At 38.8% G+C, this 16390-nt stretch overlaps 1 protein-coding gene and 1 long non-coding RNA gene across 6 annotated transcripts in view; one reads left to right on the plus strand and one right to left on the minus strand.

The window, feature by feature from the left end:
• Positions 1-16390, minus strand: part of DNAI3 (dynein axonemal intermediate chain 3) — a 55674-nt gene that overhangs the window by 7210 nt on the left and 32074 nt on the right. For all 5 annotated transcript variants that reach the window (XR_012160430.1, XR_012160427.1, XR_012160429.1 and 2 more), the window contains exons 14-22: positions 13038-13111; positions 11892-12039; positions 10863-10950; positions 8064-8194; positions 7063-7126; positions 4722-4852; positions 3592-3796; positions 2369-2460; positions 543-665 (exon numbers count right to left, since the gene is read on the minus strand). Coding sequence is in view for 1 of the 5 variants with exons in the window: in XM_073357196.1 (XP_073213297.1) it covers positions 543-665; positions 2369-2460; positions 3592-3796; positions 4722-4852; positions 7063-7126; positions 8064-8194; positions 10863-10950; positions 11892-12039; positions 13038-13111 (1056 nt within the window). In the remaining 4 variants the exon portion in view is untranslated. The remainder of the gene's footprint in view (positions 1-542; positions 666-2368; positions 2461-3591; positions 3797-4721; positions 4853-7062; positions 7127-8063; positions 8195-10862; positions 10951-11891; positions 12040-13037; positions 13112-16390) is intronic.
• Positions 1-16390, plus strand: part of LOC140916122 (uncharacterized) — a 30864-nt gene that overhangs the window by 6934 nt on the left and 7540 nt on the right. The window lies entirely within an intron of this gene.

Below are 16390 nucleotides of genomic sequence, written 5' to 3' on the forward strand. Positions count from 1 at the left end.
TAATTTAATAGTTCTAGCTTTATGTATGTAGGGCTCAGGCCTGCAACCCTTATTCATGCCAGTAATCATCACTTACATGAACAGTCCTACTGAGTCCAATGATACTATGGCTCTATGTAAGTAAGGGCTGAAGGTTTGGGGCCTCTGCCTGCTGACCTTAAAGAATAATACTTATAAAAATGGCACCTAAATTAAGATTTCAAATGTACAGTTAGGAGAAAGGGGAAATTAATAAGTGTTCTTAAACAGGGTCAAACTGATCTTCACTCTAACTCTATTGAAGTCAAAGGGAGTGTGCTGGCGGAGTGAGGACTGAAGGGTTAAGCATGAACTAGTACAGTATATTCTCTTCCCCAAATGATGGACTAGTCTATAAATATGAAAGTGGTCAGTTGGATTTACTTAGAAAATGCTGAGCAAAAGCTGTTTTTAATGTATAAACAGATGGAAATATCAGAGGAAATTTTACCAAGTGCAAAGAGAGAGGCATATTTTAAAAATTAAAAAAAATACAGCTTTTCTACCTCCTGAACTCAACTTACTGTCTTTTTCCTCTGTGTTTCCAGTTCCAATTCCTTTCTTTCTTTGGCTCGGAATTCTTGACGCTGTTCAAAATAATCCAGATGTTTGACCTCTCTCTCAAAGTAATGAAGAACACTGGCACGCTATTAACACAAAGGCAAGCATGGTTTGTGGTGATCACAGTGAATCTGAATCATCGCACTTTTCAGCACATAATCCATCTACAGTAATGTTGCATTGCTTTAAAGCATCTTTTTAAATATACAGAACTAAATAAGAAATTCTGTAATAATGTGATACATCTACCATTTCCTGATTAACCTGATAATGTTGTTATCAGTTTCCCTATCCTAGTGTGGGTTTATGCACAGACTTGCAGTAAAATAACAAAAGGCATGGATTAAAACTGATTTTAAATGTTTTTGGTGCAAGTCTGTGTGCGGCCAAAGTCACTTTTCTAGTCTCAATAACAAACTGACTTTACCCACTCACATTGTGAAACAAGAGTGACCCCTCACACACTTGCACCAAAATAACTAAATTGGTTTTATGATAATGATTTAGTTAAATCAATCCAGGTCTGTGTGTAAACCAGTCCTGAGTTACGTTTTGTGCACTAAGCTCCCCAACGCCACCCGACCTCTCCACTATGTCAGTTATTTGAGTCAGACTGTGCACCAATTTCCCTAACACGACTGTTCAAGATCCTAGAGTTTTTTTAACAGAATGTAAAGATTTTACAGTAAGTAGATAAATATTCCCAAATGGTGCTGGATTGACAACACTGTCCAGTAAAGCCCTCTACTCACAAAACAAATACAATATGGGCAGAAGCAGCACAAGTTTCCCTACACTGGAAATGTGTCCCTAACCTGAACTGGAGAGGTTCTCTTTACTGAGCCAAGGGTGCCAGTTATCACCAGTATTCATATTGTTTCATTTTGGTTACATACCATAGCTTCATAGTGAGCTCACAATATACATGAGTACATAAATGGTAAGAGGAAGGTTTGGGATAGTGAGCAGGAGCGGTTTGGGGAAAGAGAATAGGGAGAACAGAATAAGCTGCAGAAAAAATTGTTAGAACGAGTGAGATGGGGCCTCTAACTTGTTTTCTGGTGGGGAGAAGGAGCTGGGAGAAACTGAATGAAAGAGGTACAGAGAGAAGACATGCAAATTCAGCACCTAATTTTGCAAATTATTATTGATGCAAATTATTTATTATTTGTAGTGTTACAGCACCACGCCCCCATTGTAGTAGGCATTGTACAAACACACAGAACAAGACAGTCTCTGCCCCAAAGAGCTTACAATTTAAACGTTTTTACTCAAATGTGCAGTCCCAATGAGTTGGTGGGGGCTAGTTATGTAAGGGTTTGCAGGATCAGATCCTAAAAGATCTACAGTCAGATCCTTGGATGGTGTAAATCAGCATGGCTCAACTGAAGTCACTGACTTCCTTGGAGCAAAATTTATAGGAAAAAAGTCAAGGCAAGTGTATAGAATGTAGTTTATGAAACCTGGTGCCATTTTATGCGTGTGGCAAAAAATGGTGTTTCTACAGTTTGGACACTTCATCTACATTTTTCCCATTTCCTGGTTATAACGATGAAATTCTGCCAACTCTGCTTCTTGCAACAACTGGTTTTCCTCTGAGGTCTCACTGCTGAGGACGTCCCAGGTCCAACTTTGGTTTGTGAGATGTTATGAGATAGTGGCTGTGGATCATTTCAAACACAAGCTAATCACCTTTAGTATGTAGGAATCCAATAACCTGAAAAAAAACGGTCATGAAACCCCACAACATATGTGGTCACTTAAGGGGTAAGTAGAAAATGTTACAAACCTCATTACTGGAAGGGTGACTTAATGTCCAAGAGATTTCTAAAATATGCAGAGTTCCAAAGTTATCAGATATAGCTAAAAAGTGCTGCTTTGCTATGAGAGTATAAAAACAAAATAAACAATGATGCTATTACTAAAGATACAGAAATTAAATTAAAATGTTTGTGTAACCCCCAGACTGCAGGACATAAGCCAACCACTAACTAATAGGCTAAGAAGAAAATTCCCCTCTAAATTATTCTGTGATTGTCCACTATGGGTATTCTTGCATCTTCTTCTGAAGCATGTGGTACTGGTCATTGCTAGATATTGGATTAGATGGGCCAGTGACCTGACCCAGTATGACCATTACTGTGTTGGCATCTTTTTAACAATGAATTCTAGTATTTACTGATTAACTTTTCAGCTAAGGCCTCTATTCATACAGAATTCCAAATACGGTTATTTGAGTCATTGCATATTAGTTTTATTGTGGTCGTGCCCAGAGAACCTAATCACAGATTGGGACTCTACTGTGTTAGGCATCCTACCCAAGGGAAGGATGGTTCCTGCCCCAAAGTGCTTATGATCTAGTAAGGGTCATGGAGCTTTTCTGCAGTTTCCATGGTTTCCCAGGGAATAGGCAAGTATAATTTAAAAACTCTTTTATGTAAAGTTCCAGGCATTTCTCTGACTCGCTATTAAAAATGTGAAAAAGATTTTGTTTTATTTAAGATGCACAGTTTCACCCATAAAATACTTAAACCTCATAAAGCTGTTGACAAAAATGCTTAAGCAAGTGTGCACATCCATCAATCTTTTTAAACAGAGAGAGTGAATAGCTCCCAAAGACTCATTTTTGTTAGTTTTTTTTTAGGTTTTTGTTTTTGCAGCAAAAAATAGCCTTATTTTGTCTTGTATATCTAATAATTAAATGTCCCTTATTACACAGAAATATATTTTTACCTTTTCAAACTTGCTTAAAAGAAACAATATTTTTGTAACAATATTAAAAAACAAAAGAAACTGTGCTTAGTTGCTTATGTAATGATAAAAACATGAAGGCCCCAATACTGAAAAGATTTATGCATGTGTTTTACTTTATTCACAGTGCATAGTCTCAGTGACTTCAATGGAACAATGCATAGTGTGTAAACTTAAGGATATGCATAAACCTTTCCAGGATCATGGTATAATTTATTTTTAAAATAGTGTTATGGAAAAGTATAATCACTGTCAACATACAAGAGACGATCCAGGGTTTGATGCAGGTGATCATTGATATAGAGATGTTCTGGGTCTGGGATGGCTCATGTGTTTTCTCCAGTAGGTCCCAAATATCAATATTTCCATCTTCTCTACCAATGAAGAAAACTCCGGCTCTCGATAAGGACCAATGTCCTACAGTATATCTTTTTGATGAGCAGCATGATTGAAGGATTGGGCCACTCTTAATTTAAAAAAAAAAAAAAATCCAATATAAAAGAAACCAAAACAATCACAAACAAAAAAACAACCCAGTCAGAACTCTTTCCAGCCTCCTGCTTGTGTAATGTGAGAACGCTTCCCATTTCTGAGTGATCCCACGACACAAGTAATTATGGGGTCAAAACCAGCATGTATATTGTTGACTGGTAAAGAGAAGCATTGTAGGGAAGTGGAAAAGTTGATGCCCACTCCGTCAGTTGAGGGAGTCTGCCTACCTATTGACAAACAAAAAATCTGGGTTTTGCTAGATGCAACTAAAGTCCTGGATTCCCAGATGGCAGCAATAGTAAGAAACACGTTTTTCAATATTTGGCTGGCCAAAAGACTGCACCCATTCCTCACTGGTATGGATGCTACCATAGCCATCCTTGCCTTTGCTATCTTTAGGCTAGAATAGTGCATTTCCTTTTCCTTAGGACTAGTCACTTTGCCCTTCAATGTGCTATAACTCCAAAGGGGAAAAAAAAGAGAGATTGAATTATTATTTGCTGTCTCTATTACTCTGTTGTTCAAATTACTTTTGTCTAATGGGGGGTTCCGCAAGTCTGTAGTATTGTTTAGCACATCCTACCTCTACTCTCAAGCTCCTCTGACTGACAACAGACTGCTTGAAATGGAAATAGCCTGGGCAGAAGCCACAAGTGTCACGAAAGCTGGTATTAGAGAAAGTTGCTTCCTCCGTTGGAGTCAAGTTTACAAAACTATTTTTAAAAGCTTAGCTCTGGCAGGAGAAAATAGCTTATTTTTTTTAACCCAATTTATTTTCAAACTGGCTAGCTCTACCATCTACCATCATTTCCGTGAGCCCTGTCCCTGAGGCTACATACTGTAGTTACTCTATTCTTTTCTCCATCAACTATAGTATGTCTGTTGCCAAAGTAACTTACTGTAACACCTTCTTTCCATATGGCAAAATTCCAGCCTCCAACACTAAGAATGATGTCTTTGAAAAATGGAGATCTTTGTATAGTGTGGACAATTCCATCATGGATGGTGTATTTGTTAGCTGGTTTCTGACCTAACAGAGTGAAAAGGACAATTATTTACTTGTAACTCTGGTTTTTTGAAGATAGCAAAATTGATCCTACAATCCTCAACCTAGTAGGAGTTTTTCTGGCCCTTGCATTTTGATTAGTTTAATACACTCTCTTATCTTTAAGTCTCTGTTCTAATTTTCTAATAACTCTCAGGCATTAGTCCCCGAGGAAGGAGATCCTAGTGGGGAGCTATAGAAGGCACTGTACTTGCCTTTAGAGAATTTTCATTAATTCAGATCTAGTTATTAGCTTTATTGTTCAGTGTACATTTCTGTGAGATACTGACACCATTTGAGAAGTTTTTAAAATATGCTGTCAGGATTCCCTCCCCACTCTGAACTCTAGGGTACAGATATGGGGACCCGCATGAAAGACCCCCTAAGCTTATTTCTACCAGCTTAGGTTAAAAACTTCCCCAAAGCACAAATTCTTCCTTGTCCTTGGAATGGTATCGCTGCCACCACCAAGTGAGTTAGACAAAGATTTAGGAAAAGGACCACTTGGAGTTCCTGTTCCCCAAAATATTCCCCCAAGTCCCTTCACCCCCTTTCCTGGGGAGGCTTCAGAGTAAACAAGGTGAGCACAGACCAGACCCTTGGGTTTTTAGGACACTAAAAACCACAGTCAGATTCCTAAAAAACGAACTTTTATTATAAAGAAAAAAAAGTAAAAGAAACACCTCTGTAAAAATCAAGATGGAAGATAATTTTACAGGGTAATAAAATTTAAAACACAGAGGATTCCCCTCTAGGCAAAATTTTAAAGTTACAAAAAAACAGGAATAAACCTTCCTCTTAGCATAGGGAAAATTCACAAGCTAAAACAAAAGATACTCTAACACATTTCCTTGCTATTACTTACTAGTTCTGTAATTTTAGATGTATCATTCAATAGGAGCTGGATTACTTGCTTGGTCTCTCTTTGTCTCCAGAGAGAACAACAAAAGCCCAAAACAAAAACCTTCCCCCACAGATTTGACAGTATCTTCTCCCCTTATTGGTCCTTTTGGTCAGGTGCCAACCAGGTTATCTGAGCTTCTTAACCCTTTACAGGTAAAGGAGGGATTTTATGCTACCCTTAGCTGTATATTTATGACATATGCTTTTGATTTATGTCTATAAATTGAATATTTTTAGTCATCATCCTATAAACTGTTAGAGTTCAGCAAGCATTTCTTAGTTCATGATAGAAATAATAAGACATTAAAATGGAACTTAAAACTTTTAGCTTCTCACAATGTAACCCTCTTTATTGAATCCCTCAGTTACAAACATTGGAATATTTTTAGTATCCACCAATTAAATGCAAAAGCTACACTAATGCAGTTAAAATTAAAAAGCCAGGAAATACAGAAGTTTGGATTTCTACAGCAACATTGTCAGCCAAGTTGCATGACATACATACTACATATTTCCTTTCTGTTTTTATATCGTTAAATGAATGGTTTAATATTTAATATAGTATTGTTTCCATTTTTAATATATACCAAAAGATACTCAGAATGTTCAGTGTGGCTAAGCTAATGTCACTTTAAGGACCTATTGGATTTGCACACATTTTCATTTTAACCATGCAGCCAAATGATGTTTTAATATAGGTTTTTCTATTAATTTTGTTGTGTTTTAGAAAAATGCAATTTCCTATTTTAAATAATCCCAATTAAGCTTTCAAGTGAGAAGACTTCGGAAGGGGGGAATTTCCACTACTGCTACACTTGCTGCTATTCTGTGGCTGGAAATCGTCTTCAGACTGTTTACAGAGCATCAGCTTACATTTAAGCTCCATCTGTACTAACAAATTGACCCATTGTTGGCAACAGCTGCAACAGGTCCCACTAAGATGGTGTTAAAAACATTTTAATTACTAGTGTAAATGGGACAAAACTGTTTTCAGCATCACTGATCATGCATTCGGTAATGGTATTGAAGTGGGTTTTCTTCATTCTACAGTAGCAGTCAAATCCTTTTCAACACCAGTTTCGAGGCTCTTTGCTGATGCTGGTTGTCAGCAATGAGTCAAATTCCTACTGCAGACAGGGCAAGAGTCCGTCCTACAAAGCTTACATCTCCGTGTAATAAAACAAGGCTTAAATCTATGTCTGTATCATCTATGTCTGTATCCTCTATATCCGTCCGGTCATCCATTAGCTTAAAAAAGCAGTTTTAGTTGATGGTGAAAAACTTGAACTTACTAATCAGTCTTCCTGAGTCACTCTCTCTTTCCATCTTCCAGTCGGAATAAATAACTTCACCATCCTGTGATGCCAGAAAAATCAAATAAATGCAAACAGAAGCTGGGTGAAATATTTATAGCAAAAGCTTTAGTCAAAAGGTGCCTATTTTTAGTTTGTAAAATTGGAGTCTCTTTACTAAATGTAAATTTTTAGGTACATTTAATGTGAACATGTTTTAGCATGACTGCAAAAATGGGGCAAATGTTCACTTACTTTATCAGTTGGGTTGTTTTAATTAAAAAAAAAACCCTGCAGTCTTCAGGAAAAACTCACCAATCAGCATTTATAGGGCATTCTTCATGTAGAGCTGGAGTAGTTCACATGTATTATATGGACCTTGCCCCACAGTTTTAGGAAAAGGTGGCAGCAACAGAGAAAAATTATTTCAACGGGAACCCCAAAATGGAAGAAATGCAGGAAATTTTAAAAAGACACCCTTTTAAATTGTTCAATTTTGGCAGCTAGATCTAGTTTAAAGAGGATAGAAGCTGGAACATTAGGCTTATTTTTAATACAGGACTAAATTACGGAAAAAAATTCAAAATATGATAAAGCTTTCATGAGACTTCTAGGGGAAACCTTGCAATAAACATTACTGTCCTAATAGTTCTGGCAATGGGAATAAGGACATTTTATGTGTTCCTAGGTTTAAGAATTAAGTTCAACACCTTTTGGCTAGGATTTCCAATGGAGCCTAGGGGAATTAGCCACCCAACTCCCACTGACTTTCAATCCCAGCCTTTAAACATGAGTGTATGGCCCAGCGATCTTTTAAAGTAAAATATTTATATAAATGTGTCAAAATGGGCTACAAAGGCAAGGCAAATTCTGAGTTAAAAAACTACTGATTAACTCATAAAGAAAACATGTACATGCACCAGTCTGTGTAAACTGTCCAGCACACTCCCGCTATTTTAAGAATGATCAGTCATAGATTATAATCAAAATGTTTAACTTACTTCAGTTCCAACAAAAAAGTTGGTGGGGATATTCTCCAATATCTGAAGAGCTTTGGCTGAAGGGACCTTTAACTGCTTATAAGGATTTTCATCTCCAAATATTTCTGGTTTGACTTGGTATTGCATCTTATCTTGAAAAGAGTATGGATATAATCATTTGGTTATATAGGGAAATGTACTAGATCAGGCATTTTATTTTCCTTACTAAGGTAATTCCAGGGTGAGGGGTTAGAACTTTCAAGATGAGAAATAAGGAAGGGAAGAAAATTCTGGAGAAGAGTGAACCTAGTATGGCATGGAATAGAATGTTACCTTAATCTAGCAGGGGGAAAGAGGCTGAGCACATACAAATTGCTAGCAATACAAGGCAGGCGAAGCGGTACTCTTATGGTGCCTACACTTCAGATTTTTCATAAAATCTCCCACAGTTGCCCACCACTGATGCAGTTCCACTAGTGGCAGACACAGCGGGAGCACTAGCGTCGGCCAGTTTACGTGGTTAAAATGCTGATGACACACTAGGACTCCCAATGTTGCTACCCCGGCAGAGCTCTAACACTGCTGTAGCAATGGGAGTAAGTGATCATCCATCCTGAATTGGGTGGGACAATCCAAAATGCAGAGTTCAAGTCCCAGGCTGAATGACTCTGGGATAGCATTTGTCACAGATCCCTGCAGTGCCTGCTCCGTGCCTTCCAAGGCTCTGGGCGGCATCAGCCTGTTCCTGGGGGTGGGGGGCTGAGTTTGGCCTTAGCCCCTCCTTTGTCATGAGGCCTTGCCCCTGCTCCTCCTCTTACCCCTGAGTCCCTTCCCCCCCGGCCAGGCCAGCAGCTGGAGCCAGGCTGTGGTAAGAGCCACCCTGGGCAGGTGGAGGACCCAGGGCTCCCCACAGCGGGCCAGCTCTTACCATGGCCTGGCTCTGGCTTTCGGCCTGGCCAGGGGACAGGGACTTGGGGTAAGAGGAGGAGCAGGGGTGATGTCACAGAGGGGGAGTTGCTCCTGCATGTGTCCTGCTTTTGCCTTTTGAAAAGGTGGTCACCTTAAATGGGAGAGGCTAAGAAAAACTCACAATACAGGATGTGCTTGTGGAGACAGCTATGCTGCAACCATGTAAATGGATAAGCAGGGTAGTAGGTCTGGGATGATAGCCAGAAAAATCTGTCACTTGAGAATCCTAAGCACTGCTGGAAAAGGTGTGATGGAAAACCCTGACTTCAGAGAATAACTGAGTCTGGGCACAATCCTATGAATATTTATGCACCCAAGTGGTCTCATTGACTTCAGTGGGACTATACAAATGAGTAACATTTCTCTGGTATAGATGTATTTGCTCTCTAGATTGAGCTTGTTGGCTGCTAACAGTGAATGTATATTTGTTTAAATAAACGTTTCACTTGGAATTAAAAAATATAGCAATATTTCTCTTGGTCTTTCTTTCGTTTAGACCAAACTTGACTAGGCAATGCCCCTTTCAACCTCAGGGGAAAAACATGATCACCAGTAATGAAAGTGTCTAACACTTGCTGGAGCCTGTGTTGTTCTTATAAAACTTTTCATGTATCTCCAGAACTTGATAAAGACAATTGACAATGACTTCTGTTGTTCCAGAATTCTTACTTTCCTTCTTTGACAAGGGCTCAGTAGCAAGTTGGAATTAAACAGCTGAAAGATTAGTGTGTCTCTTGGATGCTCTCATTTTTTGGGGGCAGCGGGGAATTTGAAGTTTGCTATGTGAATATGTTAAGGTAGTGAGTTTGTAGAATTATTTATGAACTTTTTATTTAAAACTGTAGTTAGCAGTGGGCAGTACATAAATCTGATCCAGCACATCTTAGTAACAGAGTTATAGTGCTTCAGGGTCAGTGTGATAATGATTTCCAAAAGTATTTTTAAGGTCACATGCTGTCCCATTGGTACTAATTTGCTCCAAACCTTATAAACCTGCCTGATGATCGTTCACCATTCCAAATCTGCCTTGTCCCCCTTCGGTTGCCTTCCCCATTCTCCAAAGACTTTAATGATTTTTCAATATTTTCCTTTTGATTGCTGTTTTACCAACGCAAGGAGGAAGGATGGTCTACCCATTAACGTGGGACTCAGAAGAATTGGGTTAAATTACCTGATCAGTCAGTGACCTGTGTGACCTTGAGCAAATCACTTAACCTTTCTGTGTCTTAGTTTATCCCTCTGTAAAATGGGGGTAATAGCACTTCTCTACCTTTTGAGGGACATGTGAGGATAAATACATTAAAGATTGTGTGGCAGTAACACTCAAATACTATGGTAATGGGAGCTATACAAGTACCTAAGATAGCATGATAGGTTTTCTCTCTGAATACTTTCTCTGAAAGTATTATCGTACAGAAGACTAATAATTTCTGATGCAAAGTAAGCAAATAGAAGACTTGCCTCAGGAGTAGAAAATTAGTAAGGAAAGGTTCATTTAAAATAAAACCCCAGGTTAATAAATTTCTAACAGTGGCTCTAAAGGAGGAAATCACACATAGTACTGACCAAGGCTCAATTCACTTTAATGGGAATAAGTACTCCTGAGAAAAACAGCTTGCTAGTATAACTTCTAATGAGATCTGATAACCTGTGACCCATTGCTAGAGAATTCTGTTCTTCTCATACTGTATGTGTTCATTACCTTCACCATGCCATGATATACCAGTAAATTTAGGAAAACAGGTCCACTAGTTACAGTATATTTATGTTGCTTATCTTTTATTCTATATGCAGAGAAAAATCATCTTACCAAAATACTTACATGTCAAAAATATCCACTGAAAATATTACCTTGCATTTTGTAATGGAAATGCTCGTCCACTAGGCTAATTTTGGTAGGACTATAGACTCCACTTGTGTCGCTCTTGGATAGGTTTGCCTGTTTAGTACAAAGGGAGTATTTGATAACTCATTTTGTCAAACACTTGAGGCATATGTCTAAATTGCTTTCTGTTGTAATGGTAAAGACCTGTCAGTCTGAAGTGCATTCTTCAGATTCCACAAATCCTTCCAACACCACCTTTGCTAGCTTCCAACGCCGCCTTTGCTAGCAGTAGGTAAAATGTGACTCAGCGGTCTAGCCGACATTATGCTTTTCCCTCTAAAATTTCTCACTGTTGCCACTTCAATGTCAGCTCCACTGGTGGTAGTCCCAGTGGCCACTCGTGTTTTAACAAACATGTCTCTAGACCTGCTCTGACCAGGATAGACAACCTGGTGGTAAAAGTGCTTGTATACATTACTACTTCCACTGTAGCCTGAGTTTATTCAGAAATTCTTAGATCGTTTTAAAGTTCTTGTAAGCTAAGTTTGGAAAGTATTTGTCCTATTCTGTTCATGTTATAGGGATTCAAATATGCCCCTACACGAATCACAACAAAATTTAAAAGGAAAATCACAATACTGTGAACATTTACATGGTAAGATTTGGGGTGAGGGGGTGGAGAGTGAGCCCACATACACTCACCCCGCAGCAGTGGCTCCTATCCTGCAGGTCTGGACCTGGCTCCCTACTCGGGGCATTGTGACCGAGTGCCCAGGGGTGACAGTACCACTCAGGTTTGACCAGTGGGATTAGGGTTGGAGTACTGGGACCGAGGGTGCTTCTACTGGTGGTTGGTGCCCTGTTGGCAGGGCAAAGAGGCAGCAGCAATAAAGAGACTTAGGTATATTGTCTCCAAAGAGAGAGAGCTGAATTTTCATACCTTTTCCCCTAAAACCATGACTTTTTTACTAAATTTAGCAGGATTGCACTGTGATTTTATTTTTAATTTAAAAATGCCATGACAACTCTGCAGGCCTATACATTATATACAGTACCTTAATGAGAGGTCTCCAGGAGAGATCTAGATGTTTAAAAGTAGTCGGTACATCAGGGGGAGCCTCGATAACCTTGTCTTCTTTTACTTTCTCGAATGAACTCTGGATAGTAGCTTTGGGGGCTCGAAGATCCCAAAATAATATGGAGCTCCACAAAAGCAGAGATTGTAGGTTATTGCTATTCGTATGCTTAAAAATCATTTAAATTTTTCAATAAGCTTTTGTATAATTGTTTTTTTATCTTCAAAATTAGTATAGCAATAGATGCAAGAGTTTGGGGAACAGAGAAATGGAGAACTAGTTTATAGCTACTTTTGTACACTATGGCATATAGTTACTCCACATTTTGTCCTCACTCTCTTCTTAATCATATACTGTAGCTAAATAAGCATCATACAGTTTAAGAAAACTACACACTCAGTGGATGAAATGCACTCCCTTGCATAGAGCCTAATTACTTGGTCTGGGACTGTGTCTGCTGTGCAGCCTCTGGGTTGGAGTTGCATCCACAGCCCTGCCAGCCAGTTGAAGAATATAAGAAATGTCATACTGGTCTGACTCAAGGGCCATCTAGTCCAGCACCCTGTCTCTGACGGTGGCCAGTAGTGGATGCTTCCTGAATGAAATGAGTTGTACTGGCAAAAGGACTATGTGCAGGTCTAACTCCATCTACACTAGGGCTTTTGCCAGTTTAGAAATTTTATTAAAAACCCACACTAATTGACATTACTATTCAAGAAAAAGTTTCTTGTGTAGACATGGCCTTAGGTTATTTAGCAGCCTTCTGTGCATAAATGCAGTTCTGTGGCCTTCCAGGACAATCTACATGGGGTCAGCACAGATGCTTTTTCTGTGGCACAGAGTGAGCATGAAAGCACCTCTGTAAGGCTGTCCAGCTAGTGGACCCCACACACTGCCCTTATGTGGGGTTTAAGTGATGTGGTGGTCCGTGTGCTGGCCCTCTGCAATAGGATGAATTTCATCTATTCCAGATAGCTTTGTAGGAATTCAGAACTTTGTCAGTTACACCATTGAATATATGCTGAAATATTTAGCAGAGAGAAGGAATAAGGTATATTTAGAAGGATTTTCAAAGGAATTCAGGAGATGTTTTGTGCCTATGAAAACATTTGTAGAATGCATTACCAATCAGGAGAGCAGGTTACAAGCTGCACACAAACTCCAGTTCTGTTTTCAAAAGCAATGCCCATTCTGTTAACCTAAAATAATAATTAATTAATAATACAGGGAGGTGGAGATGAGAAATGGCAACAAATTATTATCAACAAAGCTACTTCTTCACCGCCTCTAAAAACAAACTTTAAGAAAGAGAGCCTCTCGCTGTGGGCTGTACAACTCCCCTGATACAGCTTTCAGAGTAGCAGCCGTGTTAGTCTGTATTCGCAAAAAGAAAAGGAGGACTTGTGGCACCTTAGAGACTAACCAGTTTATTTGAGCATGAGCTTTCGTGAGCAAGTCAGGGCTCATTAGCCCATTGATATGAAAATGAAACAAACACGTTTTACCAAAACAAACATACTGCAAGCAAATCAGTTAGTGCCTTGATATTCAGAAATGCCAAGCATGTAGAACTTGAAATGAGGTCAATGAGATCTTAAGTTACTGGCACAACTGAAAATCAGGCCCTCAGTTGTCAAATATGTGAGTACCTAATATCCATCCTCTTGTAAATTTCATCCTGCTTAAACAAATAGCAAATCAGTGAAGAATCAATGGTAAACAACTACATAGTGAAATTGCAATTCAAAAAGTGAATATCTCAAATGATACTTGCTTATAGTAATTATAAATAATTTAGTTTTTATTGGGCTTCTTATGTTTTTCCAATAACACTTTTCTCTGAATTGATCATTTTTTTTTACTTATTTCCTCTCTTTTTAGATCAAAACAGAAAATTAGATTTACATTTAAACTTATTCAGAAAATAAAAGAATAGCAAAGTGCTGATGAAATAATGCAAGTTATTGATTCCAGTAATGTTTTCTGATCTTATTTTCAAACCTAATTCCCAATCTCAAAAAGATGAAAATGTATGTACACAATGGAATCTTTGTCCAAAGAAAGAATTGACTACTTCCGGATAATTGGCAAAACCTGCATTTATCAGCTACTCAAGAAAGTTGCATCCATTCTTTTAACACTTTGTAAGCCAAATCCTTCTAAATGTTCTCAAACAAACATGGCCACTGAAGTCAAAGGGTTATTTGCATGGGTAAGGAAGGCTGGATTAGAATCAGAATGTAGTTTGTTTATTTTCTATCATGCAGTTTTGTAATATTGGATTTGCTGATCCTGTGCCAATGTAGCACTGATGCTCTAGACAGACCCTGAGTTGAACCACTGGCAAATATGTATGTACTCTTCTGTGGAGGCCTTGTCTTTATACGTGTATATACAGTGCCAAGAGGGGGTTGTGGGTACTATCACAATATAATTAGTGATTAATGTGCAATGTATCAATCTTCCTTCCAAAGATGTATATGCATTGTCTTCTCCACAGTCTTCACTCGAGCGTTAATGCAGTAGCAACTGAGTCTTAAAAACTTAGTTACAAGAAATTCTCAAGGTAACATCCTCTTTGGGTGGTGGGTCAGATTTTTTCAACCTGGCCTCTTTTTTGCACACCTCACTAATCCTACTACTTAGACAGCAAATGATCACCTTGGGCTGACTCATGGAATCCCTCTTTCCCTCCCACACTAACTTTAGAGGTAGCTGGATGGGCCCTTAAGATACTGTGAATGGAGCACTATGAATAGGATAGAAAGTAAATGTAGGTGCAATTTTTGTGGGTGCAACTTCTATCTAGAAAAAGGAGAAAAAGTCATTTCTGGCAACTAAGTTGTTTAGGTGACCTAGGAAGTTATTGCTTTAACTTCTTGGAGTCGGGCAAGGAATTCCCATAGTAGAGTTAATATACAAAAAGAAAAGGAGTACTTGTGGCACCTTAGAGACTAACCAATTTATTTGAGCATCAGCTTTCATGAGCTACAGCTCACTTCATCGGATGCATAAAGTGGAAAATACAGTGGGAAGATTTATATACACACAGACCATGAAAAAATGAGTGTTTATCATACACACTGTAAGGAGAGGTTTCAGAGTAACAGCCGTGTTAGTCTGTATTCGCAAAAAGAAAAGGAGTACTTGTGGCACCTTAGAGACTAACCAATTTATTTGAGCATAAGCTTTCGTGAGCTACAGCTCACTTCATCGGAAAGCTTATGCTCAAATAAATTGGTTAGTCTCTAAGGTGCCACAAGTACTCCTTTTCTTACTGTAAGGAGAGTGATCACTTAAGATGAGCTATTACCAGCAGGAGAGTGGGGTGGGGGAAGAGAAAACCTTTTGAAGCGATAATCAAGATGGGCCATTTCCAGCACATTTCCAGGAGTTAACAAGAACGTCTGAGGAACAGTTTGGGGGAGGGGGGGAGGGAGGAATAAGCAAGGTGAAATAGTTTTACTTTGTGTAATGACTCAACCACTCCCAGTCTCTATTCAAGCCTAAATTAATTGTATCCAATTTACAAATTAATTCCAATCCAGCAGTCTCTCCTTGGAGTCTATTTTTTAAGTTTTTTTGTTGAAGAATAGTCACTTTGAGGTCAGAAATCGAGTGACCAGAGAGATTGAAATGTTCTCCGACTGGTTTATGAATGTTATAATTCTTGACATCTGATTTGTGTCCATTTATTCTTTTACATAGAGACTGTCCAGTTTGACCAATGTACATGGCAGAGGGGCATTGCTGGCACATGATGGCATATATCACACTGGTAGATGTGCAGGTGAACGAGCCTCTGATAGCGTGGCTGATGTGATTAGGCCCTATGATGGTGTCCCCTGAATCTATACTCTCCTGCTGGTAATAGCTCATCTTAAGTGATCACTCTCCTTACAATGTATATGATAAACACCCATTTTTTTCATGGTCTGTGTGTATATAAATCTCCCCACTGTATTTTCCACTTTATGCATCCGATGAAGTGAGTTGTAGCTCATGAAAGCTTATGCTCAAATAAATTGGTTAGTCTCTAAGGTGCCACAAGTACTCCTTTTCTTTTTGCGAATACAGACTAACACGGCTGCTACTCTGAAACCAGTTAATATACAGTAACTCCTCACTTAATGTTGTCCTGGTTAATGTTGTTTCATTGTTACGTTGCTGATCTATTAGGGAACAAGCTTGTTTAAAGTTGCGCAATGCTCCCTTATAACGTGGTTTGGCAGCTGCCTGCTTTGTCCACTGCTTGGAGGATTCTCAGGAAGAGCAGCCTCTCCTTGTGGGGATTAGAACCGGCCCAGGGGGGAAGGGCTGTCATTGTTTGGCATTCTAGGATGCAGTCAGAAATACAGTACTGAGCCCAAGTACTACTGAGATTATTATAAATAATTTCATCTTGTAAAACCTGATCTGCAGTTCACACACTGCTTTTATTAGTCATTTGTTAAAAATATAAAGAAAAAGTAATAAAA

This window comes from Lepidochelys kempii, chromosome 8 (genome assembly GCF_965140265.1).
Source record: "Lepidochelys kempii isolate rLepKem1 chromosome 8, rLepKem1.hap2, whole genome shotgun sequence".
Classification (NCBI taxonomy): domain Eukaryota; kingdom Metazoa; phylum Chordata; order Testudines; family Cheloniidae; genus Lepidochelys; species Lepidochelys kempii.